This window comes from Xenopus laevis, chromosome 7L (genome assembly GCF_017654675.1).
Source record: "Xenopus laevis strain J_2021 chromosome 7L, Xenopus_laevis_v10.1, whole genome shotgun sequence".
Taxonomy (NCBI): Eukaryota; Metazoa; Chordata; class Amphibia; order Anura; family Pipidae; genus Xenopus; species Xenopus laevis.
In genome coordinates this window covers 48,696,436-48,719,963 of record NC_054383.1, presented here as the reverse complement: position 1 = coordinate 48,719,963, position 23,528 = coordinate 48,696,436, and the positions used below count along the sequence as shown (strand labels likewise).

General features: G+C 35.7%; 1 protein-coding gene across 1 annotated transcript in view; it reads right to left on the bottom strand.

Annotated features, from left to right (window-relative positions):
* Positions 1-23,528, bottom strand: part of LOC108695792 (heparan-alpha-glucosaminide N-acetyltransferase) — a 208,757-nt gene that overhangs the window by 19,559 nt on the left and 165,670 nt on the right. The window contains exon 15 of the mRNA XM_041568935.1: positions 20,870-20,947. Within this exon, the coding sequence (XP_041424869.1) occupies positions 20,870-20,947 (78 nt within the window). The remainder of the gene's footprint in view (positions 1-20,869; positions 20,948-23,528) is intronic.

Below are 23,528 nucleotides of genomic sequence, written 5' to 3'. Positions count from 1 at the left end.
GATACAAGCCGAGGTCAAGATCAGGAATAAAAATAGCAATAAACACATCCAGGAACATGGACATTTAAGGCCCTAACCCTCTCTGCTCCAATCACAAACCTTATGCTAAGTTACTTTCAGTCCACCCATATGTCACTGACTTTTCTGTAGGGGGCAAGTGGGAGGTTTATGCTTGAGTTTTAATGTTTTTAATGACATAGGAAGCATGTTTTCTTTAATTAAAGGGGTAATTTTTTAAAATTACTTTTTATTGTGTAGTAGTATTTTTTGACAATTTACAATTAGGGGTAAATTTATCAAAGAGTGAAGTTCCGCCACTAGAGTGAAATTCAGCAGCTCTCAATTCATTTCTATGGGATTTTGAAAGGCGTATTTATCAATGGGTGAAAGTGAAAGTTCACCCTTTGATAAATACGCCTATAAAAATCCCATAGAAATGAATGGAGAGTGGCGGAATTTCACTCTAGTGGCGGAACTTCACTATTAACTTCACTCTTTGATAAATATACCCCTATGTCTTTATTTTTTATAGAAACTCAAGTAACCAGGCAGCAGTTTGAAAGCCAGACTGAAATATCAGTAGTTGAGTGCCTGAAAAGAAATATAATAATATGCGTCTGTTTTTGGCATCAGTGAAGTATTTTCAGTTGCAGGCTGGGAAAAGGTACAATAAAAAATAATATAATTGTTAAGAAACAGTTGGAGGGATTAGCAATAGATCCTTAAATGTAAACCTTTATACATCCCATTTGTAAAATACTTCCAAGTCTGAGAATCTGTTTTGCAGGAGAATAATGGAGTTGCATTTAAAGGGGTGTTTCACCTTTAAGTGAATTTTTAGTATGTTATAGAATGACTAATTCTAAGCAACTTTTTATCTAAAAACAAATGTTCTGTGAGGGGGCAAATGTATTGTTATTGCTACTTTTTATTACTCATCTTACTATTCATATTCCAGTCTCTTATTCAAATCAATGCATGGTTGCTAGTGTTTGCATGGTTGCTAAAGTCCAAACCAAATTGCTGAAATTGCAAATTGGAGAGCTGCTAAATAAAAGGTTAAATAACTTAGAAACCACATAAAATGAAAAAAATTAAAAACAATTGGAAATTATCTCAGAATAGCACTTTCTACATCATACTAAAATTTAATTTAAAGGTGAACAATCCATTTCACTTTTGGGAATCCATGACATACAGTAGATGGCAGGCCTGGACTGGCAATCTGTGGGTTCTGGCAAATGCCAGAAGGGCTGCTATATGGTGCCATAGAAAGTCAGTATTTAGTGGGCTGGTGGGGACTGTTTGGGCCTCTCTGTGGGCTGATTGGGCCTCTGTGTACCTGAAAAGCCAGGGCCTTTTTTAATTCTCAGTCCGGACCTGGTAGATGGACTGTTACAAAAGTGCACTAGAAGAGGGTGGACATTCTATGCTCATGTCATGTCACATTTAGCCAATCTGCTAGCATCTGCCCCTTATTCTAGCAGCATTTACAGAGATAGCATTAGATCAATGAATCTGGGTAACTGACAGGTGCAAATTTGACCCTTGTGCATTGTTAAATGTACAGTTTGTTATTATACAGGTATAGGATCAGTTATCTGGAAATCCATTATTCAGAAAACTCTGAATTACGAGATGGCAATCTCCCATAGACTCTATTATGATCAAATATCATTTAATTAATATTAATATGCAGATCCAAATTATGGAAAACCCCTGGTCCCGAGCATTCTAGATAACAGGTCCCATATCTGTACGTATATGGTCTTATAGGTAATGTTTTTCAATATAATGTTATTTAGATTGTGGTGTCATTCCATTTTCATTTGTTTTCACATTTTGCTGTATTTTTAAGTACTGTATATCACAAGTGTTAACATAGATACTGCAGCAGGATCCCTAAAAACCACTATAGTGATAACCCATCTGGAAAGCTTTATCACAGTGTAAGAAGCAAATCTGGTACACAGTTCCCGAGATGTCATTCTGGAATACAACATGTGATGCGCTAAACATCTGGCCTTTTAATTTAAAAAATTGCATTTGTGGTGTGTTATGTTTCCATAGCAACAGCTGCTAAAGATGCAAATCTATCAAACACAGTAATAAAGAAAGGAAATATTTTGAGGGCGAGTGTCATTGAATGACAAGTTTGGCAAATGTTCTTAAGCTAGATGTATATGAGAATGGATGCACTTTAGAATCCACAAGACAGGTCTGTTACACACTGTCACCATGGAGAGCAAAAATATTAGGCGAGCAAAGCTCTAAAACATATTTTTGACAAATAACCTTGAATAGCTAGCATTTTTGTTATTGATGATGCAGGATGAAGGGTACATGAGTGGTGTTATAAATGATAAAGAGAAAAAAGATGTTATAATGCCAAAGGCTACCATTTTCTATTTGGATAAATTATACAACACAGAAAGGTGTTCAGCCAGCAGAGTCTTGTTTTTCTATTTTGAATATTCTACATTGCTGTATCTTATGATACATTGTTACCACAAAAGTTCTGCATTTAGAGCATTCAACAGCTAAGACTTATTTAAAAACAAGTTAAAAGCTGAACATTTGATTCTAATAATCACAGTATTTATATAGTTAATTTGGTTTTCTGTTAGAGGTCCTGATTCCATTCAATCATCCAGTCTACCATCAATTAAAGGGACTTATGGGTACAGCACAACTAATGGGAATAATGTTGCCTACCTAGAGTGGTCTATATTATATATTATCCAGACACAAGTCCCCATTACCACTTCTGTGGTCTTCAAACTTCATTCAGTTCTGCCTGGCCAACTCCATGGCCTACTGATGAAAGGAGGGTTTCCAGATTTGTATCTTTATTATTTGGCAGCGCAGTTATGTAATTTGTCTGCTTGGGTAGGAAATGCTAAACATCAGACTTTATTTAAACTCTGGGCAATCCTGCTGCAAACCACTCCTCCTACTTCCTTGGGCTATTCATTTTCAAACTCAAGCAATATTACTAAATACTAAAAAAGCCCTACCTTGTCCCTTTCAGACAACACCCTCCCGGGCACCCTCCATAGCTATAGGAAATAGATGTGCTATTTGTACAGCACATGTCTATAAAAGTACAACAATAAAACAGTTCCACCTACAGAACTTTACTCAGTGACAATGTCACATAGTAAATACAATAAACATAAAAACATTATTGCATGCACACCAGTGCATTAGAACCTATAGCTATTATACTTATTATAGATAGTTATTATGGTATGCATTTGTTTGAAATCTCACACCCAGTCAGTGGATATAATGTGCATAAAAACCTATGACTCCATTGACCATCCACAAAAGCAATCCCTGGGGAACTTATGTGAGATGGGAGTGTGACCTTTATATCCAGTACAATGAAAACGAGGAAGATGAGAATCCCCCATGTTTAAACTACAGGCATAAATTACTCCAGTTTATAATTGCTACAGAGAATATACTGCACCCCTGCTAAACTATTACATATTACTACCCTTATCTTCTAAATCAGGGGTCCCCAACCTTTGTTACACAGGAGCCACATTCAAAAATAAAAAGAGTTGGGGAGCAACACAGGATGCCAAATAAGGGCTGTGATTGACTATTGGGTAGCACATATGTGAACTGGCAGCCTACAGGAGGCTCTCTTTTGCATTACTCTTGGTTTTTATGCAACTAAAACTTGCCTCCAAGCCAGGAATTCAAAAATAAGCACCAGCTTTGAGACCACTGGGAGCAACATCAAAGGGGTTGGTGAGCAACATGTTGCTTGCGAGCTACTGGTTGGGGGTCACTGTTCTAAATTGTCCTGGTGTCATAGGGAGAAAAGATTTTGTTCATACAAGAGTATATTTGCCCATCAGTCTGCCTTTATAGCTAGGTATACAAAATCCCAAAAATGGACTCTGCTCCCCCCATACATATAATGGGTAAAAGAAGCAAACTACATCATTTTCTTGGAAAGACTCATCATAAACCTTGCCATACACACATTTTTTCAGTGATATACGATGTACCACAATATAGACTTATCCACTGTGCATACTGGGGTTGGTATATTGTTTTCTCCTTACCAAGCTCTATTCAGGTGAACTTGTGAATTATGCTAAGGTTGTGTTTATTCACTAACCGCTATTCAAAAACATGCGCTTGTACAGCCTTAACTAGCAATTTAATTGAAAGAAAAGTAGAAAAATAGAGACAGATTGACACAGGTTTAAACATTAATTTCAAGGTTTGGCACAACTTTAATTGAAACAAAAATATATGGTCCTAAACTACAAAAAAATCATACCTCCAGAGCCTGGAGGTATGAATCATGTAAGGACCATCCCTTGGCTCTATGGGTATTTTACACAATAAAGACTCTCTTTTGATTTGAAGGATTTTTTGGTAATGTGGGATAATATATTTTAGTTTGTGGTATGGTAAACATCAAAGGTCCCCAAACTTTTCCCATAGCAACCAATGAGATATTTGCATTTGAACAGGTGGCCAGTAAATGCTATCTGCTCATTGGTTGCTATGGGTTACTGCTCCTGGCCAAAAGTGCCTTTAATTACACAACCCCCTATGTGTACTGGCAACCTACAGGAGACTGTTTTTTTTTGTGCAACCAAAACTTGCCTCCAAACCAGGAATTAAAAAATAAGCATCTGCTTTGAGGCTACTGGGAGCAACATCCAATGGTAGGGGAGCAACATGTGGTTCCCAGTACACTTATTCTCAGCTACATTCAACAAGTATACATAGCTTTGCTTGTGTTCTAGCTGTTATCACACTCCTCCAGGTACAAAGTTCTAGGGATCTGCTGCTTTCTGTGATATGCTTTACAAGTAAGACTGATGTTTGCTAGTGCAACAAAAAAGTTGCTAGCTGAAAAGGCAAGTTCACTCTTTTCCAGTACTAAATTGACCTGCCTCAAAGTAGGTGCTTATTTTTTAATAAAGCACAAAAACATTGTACTGTCTAACAAAGTACTAAATTTAAAGGAACAAAAAAATGCCTTTTGTGTTTTAAGTTTGCAAGTAATTGTCAGCAAGTGAATTGGTTTGGGATTTGTTATCCGTAAACTTGTTATACAGAAAGCTCTGAATTACAGGAAGGCCACCTCCCATGTCTCCATAATAATCAAATAACTAAAAATTTTTAAATTATTTCCTTTTTCTCTGAAATAATAAAACGGGGCCTTATACTTGATCGCTGTTAAAATACAATTAATTATTATTGAAGACAAAAGAATCCAATTGAGTTTATTTAATATCTAAATAATTTTTAAGTAGACTTAAGGTATGGCGATCCAAATTATGGAAAGATCCCTCATCCAGAAAACCCCAGTTCCCGAACATTCTGGTTAAGTCCCATAGGTCCCATACTAATTATGCACTAATTGATAATCAATTATTGTGTGGCAATAAAGGTAACAACATAATCTTAAAAAAACCTTTAAAATCAAAATGGATTGTTTCTTCTCTAAAACATAGATTGGATTCTTTATTTACTGTAATCACTAAAAAATCTAAAAAGTCTTATTAGAAAATGCTTTTATCTATGTGACTGTATATTATAAAGTATGAAAGCCTTGATTATCTTAATATGTAAATATGCTAATAAAGCAATTGTTAAAGAAGGGAAGTTAAAAACATGTAATTAGGTTCCAAGGAAAACACAAATGCTAAAGAGCCGGAAGGCTCGGTGCCTGAGGTTACTGATGTTAGATAATAATTAAAGGAAATACTTTGAAGTTTAATAAGGCTGTTACGTTTCCTTTCCTTAACACATCGTCTCACCTGTTGAGCTTCACTGATAAACCAGTCAACTGGTCAAACATAATCTTTGTAGTCCTGGCAAAGTTTATGTTGCTGCACACAAAGCAGCTTCCCTTGCTTATGGATTTTGATCTGTTTGTTAGGTGGCAGCTGGCATGCAAATGCACCTTTATGCCTCTTACACATGAGTATTTTTACATTTTTGTATGTTCCACTACAGGGAAAACATGAGTGCCAAAAGCACGAAGGAATGCTGCTTGTTGGGTCTCACCTAGGTGGCACAGTGCAGTGCAGGGGTACAGGCACAATAGTAGATAATGGACTCTGTTAACTCACGTGTTCCTGTGTGTTGGATGCAAAAAAAAAGCTAATGTACAGGAATATACTTAAAAAGCCTTAAATCAATTTGTTGATAAGGTTCTAACAAATGACTCAACGATTTTTTTAATCAAAATCTTGGAGGTCATATCAAATATTCAAAGTGCCAACAGCTCTTCTAAATTTGGAAATCTTTAGCCAAAATAAAACAAAAATGCATTTCTCATAAGTAATGTGCCTTTTAAGTGAAAATGTTTTTTACTTGACTTGTTTACTTTATTTACTTTATCACAGTCCAGTAGTAGGCCATCATCCTGTCTGAGGTAGGTCTCTAAGATCCCATGTGCCAGTAAAATTCATTCTTCACCAATACAATATTGATATAAAAAAGTTCAAACAAATCCTGGCTCTCCATTTTCTGATTTATGCCCCAAATTCAATGAGAAACTTTTTTTCAAACTTTTTTCCTTTTTTTTTGGTATCTGTCCAAAAACCATGTTGTTGGAACTAAGCGAACCATGTAAAAATAAGTTGTCGAAGCAATACCGGGCAGTTGTCTGCTATGTCTGAAGGGAGAACATGTTAAAATGCTACATAGCAACAGGCCTAAAATATTGTATGCAAAGAACAATCAAAGATTTGGATTTTCCAGTTTTACATTACTGCCTGATTATCTCCATTTTAAGCAAATAATTAAAAATGTTTAAAATTATTTCATTTTCTCTGTAATAATAAAACATTATCTTGTACAGGCATATGATCTGCTATCCGGAAACCCTTTATCCAGAAAGCTCAGAATTACTGGACAGCCATTTCCCATGGACTCTACAATAATCAAATAAAATAATGATTTCCTTTTTCACTGTAATTATAAAACACTATCTTGTACTTGATTCACCTAAAATATAATTAATTCTTAATGTTTATTTGATATTTTAGTTGACTTTAGGTATGGAGATCCAAATTACCAAAAGACCTCTTATCCAGAAAACCCCAGGTCCTGAGCATTCTGGAGAATATTTCCCATACCTGTACATAATCCCAAAATTGAATGAATCCTTATAATTTAAATATTAATTGAACCAAATCCTATTAAGCTGTGGACATCCAAATTACGAAAAAACCCCTTATCTCAAAAACCTCAGGTCCTGAGGATTCTGGATAACAGGTCTCATGTAATGTGATCCTAGCTTTTATAGACTGGTGTGGTGGTGACAAGTTTTGGTTTAAATTATTTATTATACTTAAGGTGGAATGTAATAAAAATCACAAGTAATTTTTAAAGTGGCGTTTTTGCAAGAGTTTAGTGCTGCTTGCAATGTAAAATCATTTGCTGTTGAATATTACATCGCTAAGCAAATGTTAGCGTTAACACCTGCTTTGGAGTTTTGTTAAAATTCAAGAAATACGACTTGCGATTGCGAAGTTTATTACATGCATTATCAAAGTTCGCAAAAGCCATTTGGTTAAAAATTTTGCGAGGAAGCAGTTGAGGTCTGTCATCGGTCAAAAAGGACGCAAACATGGGTGCTAACATTGGCAATGGTCTCTGTGAACATTTTTTGCATTAACAAACCATATTACATTCCTGCATTAGCAGGCCCGGATTTGACTCAAAGCTCCTCTGTGCTTCGGTGCAATCAAGCGCGCTCGCGTGAGGAGGGTATGCTAAGGGGCCGGCGCCAGGACCATGCATCTTAGGGGGATGCGTTCAAGAAGCAGCCAGAACTGGGACCGTGCAGGCTTGGGGCGCCAAGCGCAAAATCCGGCGCTGCACATAAGAGAGAATTTTCCCTTTGTTTTGTGCTTGTTCAAGTAACCGCCATGCATGATACATTCTAAAAAACAGATAAACATTGTTTTATCAGATAATAATGGATGGCCACTTATGCCCCCAAAAGACCATAGGACTTATTCACAATGCCCCACACAGTGTGAAAAAGGCAACAATCAGCATATTGGTGTCTCTGTTTTATATTTGGTACACATATATATGTTATTAATGCATGTTTCTAATTTCTGTCTTGTAATTGTAGTTGTAAATTCACGATGCACTATTAAGCTGTTTGGTGTTAGTACCCTTTGCTTTTTTGCTTGCTACTTCAATTATTTCAGCAGAAATGCCTGAAGATTAGAGCAGGAGCTCTGGCGACAAGTGTTGCAATGAGTTATGGGTCAGCATCATATAATTCACTGAGCCCCCTAGTGAGTCTCTAATGAACATCCCCATGACACAAAATCAAAGATAATTTCATTTTGGATGGGGCAGCTGTGACTTTTTCTGTAAATATGATCCTATTGTTTTCCTGTCACAATGATGGGTTAGGCAGCCTGTTCTGTTAATAAGACAATTATCACTAAGCACATAACCATGTTAAAGATAAGAATTCTGTGAGAAGTCTCCTTTTAAAGGTGAAGACTATATGTGGCCCATATATCAGTAATGATTACAGCCAATGCAGTAGAAGGCTATTTACACTGTTCACGTCAACATGGTAAAAATACAGCAAAGACTAGGTTTTATTTCATTAATATAGCAATCAGTGGATAGAATAGCTTTTTTGGTGTATTAGAATATAATTTCCTTATCTTGATAACTGTTTTAATAATTTATTTTTCAAGTTTATTAACTTGTGTAGCACATGTATAATCTATTTTTATTAACATGTACTGTATTTATAGAGTGCCAACATATTGAGCAGCAACATATAATAATAACATATTTATCTGACAGCATTAATTGTACTTCAGCCTGCATCACTTACGTTCTGCAAAGCTCAGAGGCAGACAGGCAAGTCAGGTAATTCTTATCCACAGCTAGATTATATAATGAATGCACCCAGGTACACTTGTTAGACAGTCAATGAACCTATGCTCACAAACCTTAGGGGTTGCATTGCAATGCATTGGAGTACTGATAAGAAAATAACATTGAATATGAAAGAATTGGCCAGCCACCAGGGCCGGATTTACATAGTGGGCACCCCTATGCCCACTACCGTTCGTTGCCCCTGTCCCCACCAGGGGGACAGGAGCAATGAGGATTGGCGCACAGGAAATTAAAAAAATTATTGTATCTCCAACGCATCCACAGTGGTTTTTGAACCAATGTGGGTGTGGTTGGGCAGCATGCCGCCCCCTAAAATCCTGCCGCCCTAGGCCCGGGCCTAGGTGTCCTTTCCACAAATCCGGGCCTGCCAGCCACACTGGAACCCATGCAGGTCTGAATAGAACAGAAGTACAATATATACATACAATTTAAATAAAATTATAATATTTTATGTATTATATTTTGTTGAGTATATACAGTAGGTTTATCTATTGAGTATGATGATTTAATATGTTTTTAATACAAGTTGTCTGAGTGTGGATCAAATAGGTAATGTAAAAGCATCAGGCAAATATTATTATGGCAAAATTGTAAAGAGCATGCAAAAATGTTTTATAATACATGTAAACAGTTTAATTTCCGTTGTCAGTATCTCTTTAATTACTATCCAACATAATATTTGAGCTACTATTTGGGAATACTTTTCTTTGTCAAATACAGCCAAAAATGAAAATGATTCATTTGACTTGAAAAACTATTCAATTAAGATGTAGCACTAGGCACCTGGGTAAGGGCGCACATATTTCCTAGTTTTCATAGGACAATCCCCCTTTATAAGACTGTTCTGGCAATTTGCTCTTGATATGTGGAATGTATATGTTTTGCTTCAGTAGTTTGTCAGAGTTATAAAAAAAAGACAACTACATTGGCCATTTCCTTTGTCTCAGTGCTTAAAAATTAAGCAACGTCTTTGCAAATGGATGTGGTTTAAAGGAGAAGGAAAGTCATTTTTACTTGGGGTGCCAAAAATTAGGCCCTAGGGGTAGGTCCTAGGTAGGGTTGCAACCTCACCCTTTTAAAACAAACACATATGGAATACATAGCCGGCATGGCTAATTAGCAATTCATTAAGGTGCATGATGCATGGCTGCACATAAATCAGTTCAGTCTGCAGTATGAATCTAAATTAATTGCTAATTAGCCATGCACTGTGGTTTCTATGTGTGTTCGGTTTTAAAGGGGCGAGGTGTCACCCCTAAGGGGCAGATTTATCAAAGGTCTAGGTGAAAAAGTGAAAAAACTTCAAATTTCGAGCTATTTTTTGTGCTAGGGAATAGTCATACTTCGATTCAAATTTGAAAAAACTTCAAAATTCGAAGCTCAAATTTTTTGAAGTACTGTCTCTTTAAAACTTCGACCTTTCGCCACCTAAAAGCTGCCAAAGTGCTGTTTTAGCCTTTGGGGGACCTTCTACAACCCGTATGGAGGCAATTGGGGGAGTTTGGGAGATCGAAGGTCGTAGTTAAAAAAAACTTTGAATCGAAGTTTGATCAAAGCCAAATTCAGCCCACTTCGAGCCCAAAAAAACTTCAACCTCCATTCGATTCGTCTTTTTGAATTCGAATTTCGAACTTCGACCTTTGATAAATATGCCCCTAATAATAGGGTAGGGAATTGTTTAAATCCAAATGCGTACTGAAAATCAGAATCCAAATTAATGAAGCTTTTCTTCAAACTGATATAAATATATACACAGTACATAGTTACCAGTTAATAATCAAGTATTATGATATTGTTTCATGGCTTGTTTTTGACTTTATTTATAGAACATATCATAAAGTATAGTACTGCTTAGAAATGATAGCCCTTTTGTTCATTTTGAGGATTGTGTCTTACCAATTAAGTCTAAATAGAAAGCTCTGAAAGTGTTGCTAAATCTCCCAGGGATGTGGGGAGGGGGAGGTGTGCATAGATCTAGTGACAGTAATACTGGAACACAAAGAAACATGGGAGGGTTTTTGGTGAGCTCCCTTTGCACTGAAAGAAGAGCTTCAGAATTTGACCTTGCCTGTGATGACCCATCCAGAAATGTTTCAATGATATATAATAATGATATATAAAAGCATTGTTTTCAAGCAAAATGAAAAAGGGCAATTATACTTTGTCATAACCATATGTTTTGGGTTTTTATTTTAATTTAGCACCAAATATTTCTAAAAGTTTCTGTCTAATGTAGTTTCAGCAAGTAGACTGGGAGCTAAAAGCATTTGGACTGACAATGTTACTGTATTTATAGCTGAACCCAACTATTGGTTATTACCTGTCATATATGAACAGGCAAATAGTGACAAATTAGGTAGCAATTCTGGCTAAACCACCTGTGTATATAGAGGGGGCGGATTCTACAATGTACAACAGTACAAACCATGCTGCAATCCTATCAGATCACAGTTTGTCCAAACTAAAAACATGGATGAGGTTTCACCAGATGCAGAATAGCTCCTCTTCCTTCCAGCTTAGATATGCTGTACAAATGGAACATTGCTATGAGGTCACATACATGGATGATCCGTTTGCACAATACTCAACAGTCCTGTCTGCAGGACAATAGAATAACGAGTGCAATTCAGTTGCATGTGTAGCATAACATGCTATGGGAGTCCTGAAAGTAATATCTATTCAAAACTGATTTTAGTAACAGGGTTCCTTGCATCTAGGCACAACAATTTTGTAATTTGCACTTGCATTTAAAAATAAGCCATTTTACTTAATGGTGATACATAAGAGAAAGGTTGTGAAAAATAATGGTTTAAACAGGATGGAGCAGAGAGTAGAAAGAAGGTACAATACTTGTGAAGGAAAGGGAAGTAATGCAGAGGACATAATATATAAAAAGAGAAAGGGCAGGGAGTGATCCTGCAATCCAAATACCACTACAGTTTAGTAGCTATGGACCTTTCCATATTTTCCTGATTGTATTTCAGTGCTTAGGGAACCTGTGATGCTGGATATACCGTACTGAATAGACAAATATAAATAATATTAAAATCCTTGAACCATGTTGTTTTGTGGCTTTTGCCTGTTGTTTCGCCTTTGTGTGACATTACTCACATGCGCATGGCGAGTGTCGGGAGAAGAGCTCATTATGCGCATGTGCTCCACTCCACATGGCTGCCTGCACTAGGATATCCTATACATTGGGGGAAGCATGGCACACATAGCAATCACAGGGCTCTATTAGCCCCCATCTAGGGTTGCCACCTGGCCGGTATTTTACCAGCCTGGCAGGTAAAAATAATGCTTGATGCCAATGTTATTAATAGTAAAAAATGGCAAGAATATAGGTATTTCTATTTTGAATGTTTTTAATAGTCCCTTTATGTGTTTATTTGTAAGCTGAAAATGATTAACGTGGACCTGTCACCCAGACATAAAAAGCTGTATAATAAAATTCCTTTAAACATGAAATCCAAATTAATTTTTTATTAAAGCATTCATAGATGTTGTAAACTAATTTAAAAATATCAGCTGTCAATCAAATATCGCTTGCCCCTCCTCTATGCCTTGGGCAAAGTCTTTATTTAGAATTAATATACCAAATCTCTGCTTGGGCTCCTCTTCAGAAAAGGCGACAGGTCGACTATCCATCGTGCGGCGCTCAATTTCTCCTCCCTGGCTATCTCCCATAAGGAAGGCAGGGAGGAGAAATTGAGTGCCACACGATGGATCACACGATTGCCTATTCTGAAGAGGAGCCCAGTGGAGATTCGGTAAGTTATTTCTAAATAAAGTTTCATATGTGTTGGTGGTTTTTTTTCGTAGTATACAAACAAAATTTTTAAATTTTACTGATCCTTTAAAGGGATCCTGTCATCGGAAAACATGTTTTTTTCAAAACACATCAGTTAATAGTGCTACTCCAGCAGAATTCTGCACTGAAATCCATTTCTCAAAAGAGCAAACAGGTTTTTTTATATTCAATTTTGAAATTTGACATGACTTGGGGCAGCTGGGAAATTGACAATATGTCTAGCCCCATGTCAGATTTCAAAATTAAATATAAAAAAATCTGTTTGCTCTTTTGAGAAATGGATTACAGTGCAGAATTCTGCTGGAGCAGCACTATTAACTGATTCATTTGGAAAAAAAAAAATTCCCCCTTACAGTATCCCTTTAAGTTTCCTATCTGCAGGAGTCAGAGCAAGTAAATGAAGGGAGAATTTCACTGCATACAGATTTCTTATAAAAATGGTAGTCATATTTTAATTAAAGTATATTATTATTTTTTTTTGCCTTTAAATCCCCCTTTAAGCTTTAGTTCTCCTTTAAAAACTTCTCTTACACTTTAATTGACAGCTTCACACTACAATCCTGCAATTATTTGTAACATATAATATATAATTTTATACATAACAAAACATTATATAAGCTGGTTGTTATAGCCTCCAGAATCATTCCTGGTAACAAAGCAATGCCCCACTAGTTGACAATTGATGACACATGCCAAGCCAACGTGCAGAGGATTACTGTGTTGTGTGAGACTAGGGCTGATGGCTTGGAAAAACGATGCTTTATGATTGCCATGCAGCTCAGAAACGTGACCGTCACAGAGCAGCAGCAGCCTTATTAACCTCATTATCAGTGCAGTTACAGGGCAAGACTATCTGTCTTTATCTAGCATGTTCAATCAGCGAGTGAACACCTGCACATTATAAGAGCCCATTAAAATATAATTTCCTTGAAACTTTTCAAGGAAGGATCATGCTGGTTATTAGTACCATAAGTTTAACTGACAACCAAGAATCTGCAGAATCTGCATCGAATGGATTTTAAAGGGATACTGTCATGGGAAAAAAAATGTTTCAAAATGAATCAGTTAATAGTGCTGCTCCAGCAGAATTCTGCACTGAAATCCATTTCTCAAAAGAGCAAACAGATTTTTTTTTATATTCAATTTTGAAATCTGACATGGGGCTAGACATATTGTCAATTTCCCAGCTGGCCCAAGTCATGTGACTTGTGCTCTGATACACTTCAATCACTCTTTATTGCTGTACTGCAAGTTGGAGTGTTATCACCCCCCTCCCTTTTCCCCCCAGCAGCCAAACAAAAGAACAATGGTAAGGTAACCAGATAGCAGCTCCCTAACACAAGATAACAGCTGCCTGGTAGATCTAAGAACAGCACTCAATAGTAAAAACCCATGTCCCACTGAGACACATTCAGTTATATTGAGAAGGAAAAACAGCAGCCTGCCAGAAAGCATTTCTCTCCTAAAGTGCAGGCACAAGTCACATAACTGGGGGCAGCTGTAAAATTGACAAAATGTCTAGCCCCATGTCAGATTTCAAAATTGAATATAAAAAATCTGTTTGCTCTTTTGAGAAATGGATTTCAGTGCAGAATTCTGCTGGAGTAGCACTATTAACTGATGCGTTTTGAAAAAAACATGTTTTCCCTTTAAGTTAATCATTTGTAGTGTTATTTTTCTTTAAGAACAAATAAATAAAATGGTTATATATGTTTACTGATTAAAAATAACATAGTGAGAAATATGATTACGGTATCACTTCTGGATATCTGTAAGATTGGAGTTAGTTTATTTTTAATGAATTGAAAAAATAAATAGAAAATATGCTGGGCAGACATGGAAGGACTGGAAAGCGTGAAGGGGTATTTGTCCCCTGAACCTCTCTGTTTTATTTTATACAGGGGCCACTGCACCTTTAGTGTGTAACTATGTTTTCCTACAGTAGCAAGGTTGTAAGTTTGTATAGCGTATATACATATATGTTTAAGGGTGAACAATGAGCCTATTGAGAATTCATAGATCAATTGGACTCTTGCTTTTATTTGCCTCCAGGTCAAAAGTTGTCAGTTGTCCCCTGCTAACAGCTAAACAATTGAATTGCATTTATATTCAATTTATTACAATGTGAGCAGCCCAATATTGTTCTAATAGGCATTTGTGGTTTAATTATATATATCTGAAGAAAAGCATATCTACTATCAATTTTGTACCATCTAAAGAATTTAGACTATTAGCCGTCTAAAACCCAGTGGACTTTTGAATTTCCATTAGTCTGGTTTTTTTTCTAATTTCGTGTTTATGGAAGTCTGTGGGAGTTTTTAAAAACTTCCATAAACTCGAAATTCAACCATTGATAAATCTGCCCCCAATATCATTATACATAACAGCAGTGGTATCTTTATTTTTTAAAGCACAGGTTTCAATGAGGCATGTTATACAGGTGAACTAAGCAGTGATAATTAATGATGACCTCACTAAACAAAGATGTCTTTATTACAGGTTATTTTCGCATCTTGCATATTCTAATAATAAATTATGATGATATTTTATACTTTTCCTGATGCTTGTTCAATTTCAGGTCTGTGTGTTTGTTGATTGTTTCTGTTTAGGGAATTGCATTGATTTTAGATGCCTAGATCTCATTTAAAAAGAATGCCCTGGAGTCTTGTTCCATCTGCAATGCAGAAACAGTTGATGGTTTGCATACTCAGTGACACTATAATAAAAACAATATGCCAAACTCTACACACATATACGTGCTATCACAAGTGCTGTCACTATAATACCCATATTAGGGCACTATACATAAAACTAAGCAATGTAACATCATACAGGGGCATGGGAATAGTTAAATCAGCTACATACTGTAGCTCATCCAATTTACTGTAAGAAAAAATTAGCAGTAAATATAAATACAATAAGGCTTAACTTTGTTTACTACAAATTTTAAACGAAACACACAAAAAAATGAAAAGGCTTTATATGCACTGCTTGGTGTATATGAAGCCCTTTCAATTCCTCCAAAACGAACACATTCCTGATCCCAAATAAATTATTTGGATAGTTTGTAGAGGGTTCTAGAATGGATAGACTATTGAGGGGTTACCTGGTCACTGATTTAGCAGCACCTTGACCTGTGTATATTGTCAAAACCTTGTTCTACAATCAATATCCGTTCAAGAAGACTTGAAATTTTAATCATATAAGGGTCATATTGTACTGTGGATGTGGTTCTTCCACAATGGGCCAGAGTGAGTTTGATAAGAAAAACTTATATCCTAATTCAGTTCCAGATTTTCCCACAGAGCCGAATGCCATTCAGTGAGAAAAAATAAATCTTACTTTCCTTAGGAGAAAAGTTTTTTTTCGCCTCCAAATGAATCTCACTCATATGTTTTCACATGATAAACTATAAATTAAGCTTTTCTCAAATTTAATATGGCCCAATGTCTGAATTTCCCTCCATCTGTTCCAAGGATGCTGAAAATGATAAAAAACAGTCTTTTAAAATTCATCATCTTCCTGTCTGCCAACTGGGCTATTTATGATCCTGCTGGTTTCTATTCTCCTTTACAGTTTTGAGGACAAATATCAAACACTGGACTTGATTAATTCTAGAAAAATGGAGCCCTTTGTCTGCTGATCAATAGCTTTTGTTGTCTAGCGGTGTCATAAATCCACTGGGCAATTTACAGTAACATGGAATGGGATATGGCAGGTATCTTGCTTATTTTCACAGGATGTAATTTTGCACATTTTAACCCTTTAAGACAATCAATTTCAATCTATCATGAGCCTACTTTCTTATTAAAGCCGTGTATTGATTCTTATTATTACAACATATTTATCATAACAATAGAGTAGACAGCGATGCTGTAAATTCTGAACATACAAACAGAACAATAATACAAATGTAGCTTTTTATATCTGAGGAGTGAAGACTACACAGGTAACTGATTTCCTCTATGATTTACAGGGCACAGAGGGCAATGCAGTATCATTCAGGTTACCAGCATGGACCATTGTGGGCTGCTTTGATGTAATATAATAAATAGTTGTCCTAGAAATCAAGATACCAATGAAAAGATGAAAGATTTTTTTTTTTTATCACAAACCAAGCAAAATGCAAATTTTACCGAACACTGGTGCTTTTATTGTATGTCATAGCCAAATACAGCTGTAATATTTTGATGATCTAGACATATTGGTCTTGTATTCCCTTTATCTATGTATGGATCATAACCATAACACTGCAGAAGAGGCAATCAATCTAGGATTATGCAACAACCTCTCAAACCACCACAATCCCTTCCCAACTCATATCTATGGTTCTCATTCCCATGCCACAGAAAACATTTACACTTTTGTCTTCTGAAAACTGTATTGTATTGTGAGGATATATGCACTAAATTGCTGTATAAAACCCCATCTGGTCTTTGAACTATATTCTTTTTGTTATACGATTTACCTTTCTATTATGCTTCCTTCCAACCCTTCATTTAATTTAATTTAATTATATTTGTTGTACTATTTATCTTTAAATTTTCAAAGAAATGCTAGCCGGGGTTGGTAACACTGGAAATAAAGTTTAAATTCCAAACCAGAGATCAGTATTTACTTAAAACTTCCCCTTTAATTTTAATTTAGGATAAAAATGGAGGCCCGGCAAGCACAAAATAAACATATCACTGTAACAGGAATAGAGAGAAAACATGCAAGACATCTTGGTTCACTCCAGCAATTAGAAAGTGAGTGAAATGTAGTAAAAAACACTTTACTTAAAAGCATTTACAGAAACACATGTAAGCAGAGAACAGTGATATCCATCAGTACTGGCAAATGGTGTTTGAAAGCTTTATTTAAGCTTCCTTTGAATTAACCCCCTTCAAGCAGCAAAGTGAAGGGACTGTGACCCTAGAGAATTTTCCAGGGAAACCTGTGATGTTATCGGAATTACATGACTACTCCAAATGACAATACACTGTTTTTACACAATAAACATGAAATTTATGCATCAATGAGAAAAACATGGACAAAAAATATTTGATGCCTCACACAACAATAAACTTTTCAATATGTGTGTAAATAGCAGGTGCAACAGAAACAGGTGCAATATATATATAAAACATATTCAACATTTAGGGGTTTAATTATTTAAGGTCGAGTTTCATTTTCTCTAGAGATTTATTATGCCCCAAATCTGCAAAAAAACAGAATCCAAAAACCCTCCAGCTAAAACCTGTTGAATTCATGTAAAAGTCAAATGGCAGAAGTCCCTTTAACCATTTAAAGATGCTTTTTGCTTTCATGATTTGTGGGTGTTCTGGGGCGTTTTAAGCTGGGTTTCCTTTAAAAAAAATTCTATCAATTTGTGGTTTTTAAGCCTATGAACTCGAAAAATTTGAGGTATTCGTGAATTTTTAGAGTTTTTATTAAAGGTCGAATTTTAGAGCTTTGTGTGCTTTTTTAGACCTCGAATGAACTTGAATGAACTCACAACTTGAATGGTTGCTAATTTAAGAAAAAACTCAAATGTAGAAAACCCGAATCAGTGTAGTCAGAGTAAAAAACTTGAATGCTCAAATTCAAGTTTTCGGTGACAAATAGCATAAATCATTCGAATTGATAGAGTTTTCGAGTGATACCCACTGAAAAAAACCTCAAATATCATGACGGCTATTAACATCTTTAAATGATTCAAGGGACCTCTGCCATTGATTTTTACTTGACCTCGATAAAAAATGTGGGGTTTTCGTGCGATAACCAGAAAAAAAAAAGTTATTCGGGTGTCAAATCTGAAAAATATGTACGATTCAAGTTTTAACTTGATTTTATCGAGCATTTTTTGAGTAATTTTATTTTAAGTTAAAAACATGGACGGGAGTTTGGTCAAGCTTGGTTTAATAAAAAGATGAGTTAAATTCAAGTTTTAGTAAATAACCCCCTTTGTGTGGACTAAAAAATGAAATCTAGTTTCACATACTGCTGTTTTCATACTTTCCAATGGTCCTGATTTAGTTGGGACAGTCCTAATCCTGCTGGCCACCAAAAGAGTGCCGCCTACTGGGGAGTGGTTCTGTGTTGGGCATGGCCAATATTGTCCTGCTTTTTAATATTCAGATATATGGAGGTATGCATTTGAATGCTAGGACATCAAGGGAATGCATTTAGCATATAATTCAATCAGTGGTGGTAATAATCAGTCTCTAGCTGAATGTAGGATGTAGCTTTTTTATGGATTTTTATCTTCTTCATGACAGACTTCTTTGTTATAAAATATCATTTTAACTCAAATTTAGAGGAATTGTTCAGTATAAAAATAAAAATTGGATAAATACATAAGCTGTGCAAAATAAAAAATGTGATATAGTTAGTTGGTCAAATATGGTATCTATAAACACTGGAGTGACTGGATGTCTAACATAATAACCAGAATACTACTTCCTACTACTACTTTGCAGCTCTTCATTTCCACTGATTGGTTAACAGGCAGTAACCAATCAGTGACTTGAGGGGGGCACATGGGTCATAACTGTTTGCTTTTGAATCAGAGCTGCATTCTAAGGATCAATTGCAAACCCACTTAAAACAGTTATGTCCTATGTGGCCCCCCTTAAAGCCGCTGACTAACTAAGAGTTAGAGAGCTGAAAAGCAGGAAGTTGTGTTCTGTTCTGTTAGACATCCAGTAACTCCAGCCTTTATAGATGACATTTGTGGATAACTAACTATATTAGAAACATTTTGCACAGACTATTTGCCAAGTTTTTCTACACAATTCAGTAAAATACCCAGTATTTTACTGAACTGTTCCTTTAAATTATGCCAAAAAGCTGACCCAGTCCACTGGAAAAGAATCAGCACTGCCCTAGGGCAATCACTTTCTGCACTTCTGCACTAAGGAGTTTTCAGCTTTCAGCTTTCACTACACTAACACTACATTACAGTTTAGTTGTGTGTTTTCAGCATTAACAGTTCTCCTTTACCTATGCAAAAAGCAGATAAAGCTTTATACAGCAAAACTGAAAAGAGTCCCATTATAAATAACGGTAACTCTGATTTGTGGGATTTTTCTCATAGGGGTTAAAGAATAGTTTTTTGATTTTTTTTGCAAATTGTAATGTTGCAGAGCTCTTGCAGCTGGTTGAAATGATGGTTCTGTCATTTCTGAGATGCTTAATGCAAAAGATTGTACAGCAAAAAAAAATTGGTAATTTTTCACCAAAATGAGCAGTGAGCATCTTCTAGAAATGGCAGACCTGTAATTTTATGTGATTTTAATCAGATGGAAAAGCTCGGCAACACATCATCTTTCTTCAAAATAAAAGTCATAGAAACCATATAAAGCATGATAGCATCTCCACGTGCTGCAGAATAAATGATATATCAAGGTAACACAGGCACAAGTATACTAAATATTATAGCAGCATAGGCACTATAATTAGCTTTTTCCAGTTCAAGTCTTCGATATGCAGATGCCCTTACAGTATTTCTAAGCCATTTGTGTTTAATGGACCATTTAGTTAAATGGTTTGCTTATGCCTGTTACTTTGTTAGAAGGCATCATTACTGCTTTGAAAACTACTACAGGTACCAGCATGTCTTGTCTCTAAAGGCATGCTAGTCAGTTACTAGATAATATATATATATATATATATATATATATATATATATATATATATATATATATGAGCCAGTAGCCCACATACTGTAGATTTCAATGCTATTTAAACTTGACTATCATAGCTTCAGGAAATTAGGCCCTACATGATGTCAACCTCAATGCTAAGATTTAAAAAAAAGAAAAGATAATTAAAAAAAACACCTGAGCTATCCAGGTGTATTGCTAAACTATCTATATCTTAATATGGTTTAATAATCTGGGAACATTGGGTGTTGTACCTATTATTCATATACATAAATATGGCACCCAGCACATGAAACCAGCAATCCCTGTTGCCACTGATGCTTCCCTTAGATATATAAAGATGAAATGAAATACTAGCTAAAGACTATAAATACAGTATATTGTATAGGTTCCATGAAAAGGCAGCCAAGCTTCACAGGGAGGCAGGGAAAAATACAGAAAATCTTTTAATGCATGATGACATGAGAAAAGAGCGACTTTAACTCACCAATAATATGGCCCAACATAAGAATCTCTTTAGAATGCTGAGTGGGGATTTACGGTAAATCAGGATAATTTTCCCAGCCTGGAAAGCAGAACATAAAGCATCAATTCTGTCAGTATTATTAAATGTATATGTCAATACTGCTTAAACAGCTTATATCCAGTGTGACAAAGAAGTATGCTTTTACTAAAGAAGAAGTGTTCTAAACTCATTTTAGTGTAAATTGTTGATAAAAAAATGTGATTAAAACAGAACCAAAGCATTTGCTTATCATCTTAGGCTACCATAGGTCCCACCAGCACTTACCATATGGGTTTCAGCTTATGTATTATGAGCTGTGATTTGTATGCAGGGTATTTTGTAACATGGTATGCATTTTGTACTGCCAAAAACAGTTTTATGATTACAAATGTAATTTTCTAAACACAAACTGAATTAATTTGCTCCAGCAAAACTATACACACCCCAGATAACATTTTCCATAGATAGTGTCATGTATTGTCTCTCTTTGGGTTTGAATCTTGAGCATTGTGCTATAGAGAAAGGCTACGAGTAATAATGAGAGAAAAATTCCAAAACAATGGGAAAATTTGCTGTAACTGTGAATATTATGCAGTAACTTCTTGTGCACAAAGTATATTTGAGTCTTTGCACAAATGAAAATACATTAGAGTCAAGGGGTGTTTTGCTGTGGCAACTTTTTCACTAATGTCATCATTTCCCCACTAATCCACATCTAATCCACATCTAAGGAATAATTTTGTTCATCACTAGCTAAGTGTTCTTGGCTTTTCATATAGAAATCCTATCAATGAAATCTGTGCCCCAGCTCTACTAACTAGAGGTCAGCTGAACTGCAATGTTTGTTTTGCTACCTACCTGATCGTTGTTACCTGTCCTGTATGCTGCTGGATTACTGTTGTTGGATATTGCTTTTACCTAAACTCTGCCTCTGACCCTTAGAGAAAAAACAGCATCAAGACTGAGCTGTAATAGATGAGAGGTTGCATCCTCATCAAATAAAGGACCAGATTCAATTTGATGATAAAAGATCCTAATTCAATTCCAGATTGTCCCATAGAGTTAGATGAAATTCAACAAGAAAATGTATCTCACTCTATCACATGAAAACTCTATTGACTTTTATGCGGAAAACTTGAACTCAATTAGGAGTAACTTTTGTTTCTCCTCTAATTAAATCTTGTCTATAAACTTTCATGTGATAAACATATACAAATGTTTTAATGAAGATCTACAATGGATACATCGGATTGATTGCGATTAGTGATGAGCAAATTTTTTCGCCAGCCATGGATTCGCATAGAAATTCCACATTTTGCCATCTGCAAATTTTTCTTGAAACTGTGGCAAAAATTCACGAAGGAAAAATTTGCTGCGACAAAATAGTCGCTGAGATAAAAACGTTACAGTGACAAAAAGTCACCATAAGAAAAAAAGCCCATTGACTTTAATGCAAATGGACTTTAATAAAAAAAAGAAATTGATGTGTTTATTGACTTCAATGTGTTTTGTGAACTATTCAGTGAAGCAAAATGGGACAGATTCACTCTTCACTAATTGTGATTTGTTTTTCATGCTTTGTCCATCATAGTAAATAAGCAATATGGTTTTTAATCCTATATGTAAGGGACTACTATAGTCATAGTTTCTTAGCTGCTTATTAATGTTGCCTGCAGTTCCTTAAAAAGGTTAATAGCCCATTTGTTCCTACAAGGGGTACCACAAGCTGTTCATGCTGTCCATGCGTTCTTATAGTTTCTAACAGTGGCTAAGGTAAAATGAGCTGCAAAATTGGATTAGGTTAATATTCTTTTCGTTTAGCTACAGTAATACAGCACCACAAACTGACCAGTGTATTCATCTGGTTACCAAAGGCTAAGATGTTTAACTTTATTATCTTTAAATTCTGCCCACTAATAGCATATTTACATTCTACTAGCTACAAAATAAATTAGTTCAATCCTTTTGGGCAGTGCAGAGATCATTGAAATCAATAACATGCTGATTTTGGTATAAAAACCACAGCAGTGTAGCAAAGAGGATGGTTTGAATTGTTAAAATGGATCTGTCATCCAGACACAAAAAGCTGTATAATAAAAGTTCTTTTCAAAATAAACAATACAAATTCTTTTTTTTAAAGCATTCATAGCTGTTGTAAGCTCATTTAAAAATCTTAGCTGTCAATCAAATATTGTCTGCCCCTCCTCTATGCCTTGGGCATAGAGGCGGGGCAGGCAAATACTTTCACTTTCCATTCACTTCCTAGATGTCACTGCTCTTCCCACATTCCCCCAGTTCTCTTAACCATTTAATTGTGCAGCCAGGGCATGGGGATGGACATCAGGTTCCCCATTCTGGTGCACAAACAAGATTCTGAGATGATGCAAGGTTTGCCTTAATAAAAGTGTCCACAAAATGGCTGCTGCCTGCTTACAATAATTATGAATTCCCAGACTGAAGGAAACACGATTCATATAATTTATATAGTGTAATTAAAGTTCATTTTGCTTGACTAATGTGATAAAATAGAGTTTTGAATATTTTTTTTGGATGACGGGTCCCCTTTAAAAGAGTGAAAACCCTTTGACCCTACTTTTACTTCCTCCAAGGTATTATCATAGGAGGGCCACTTATACCATAA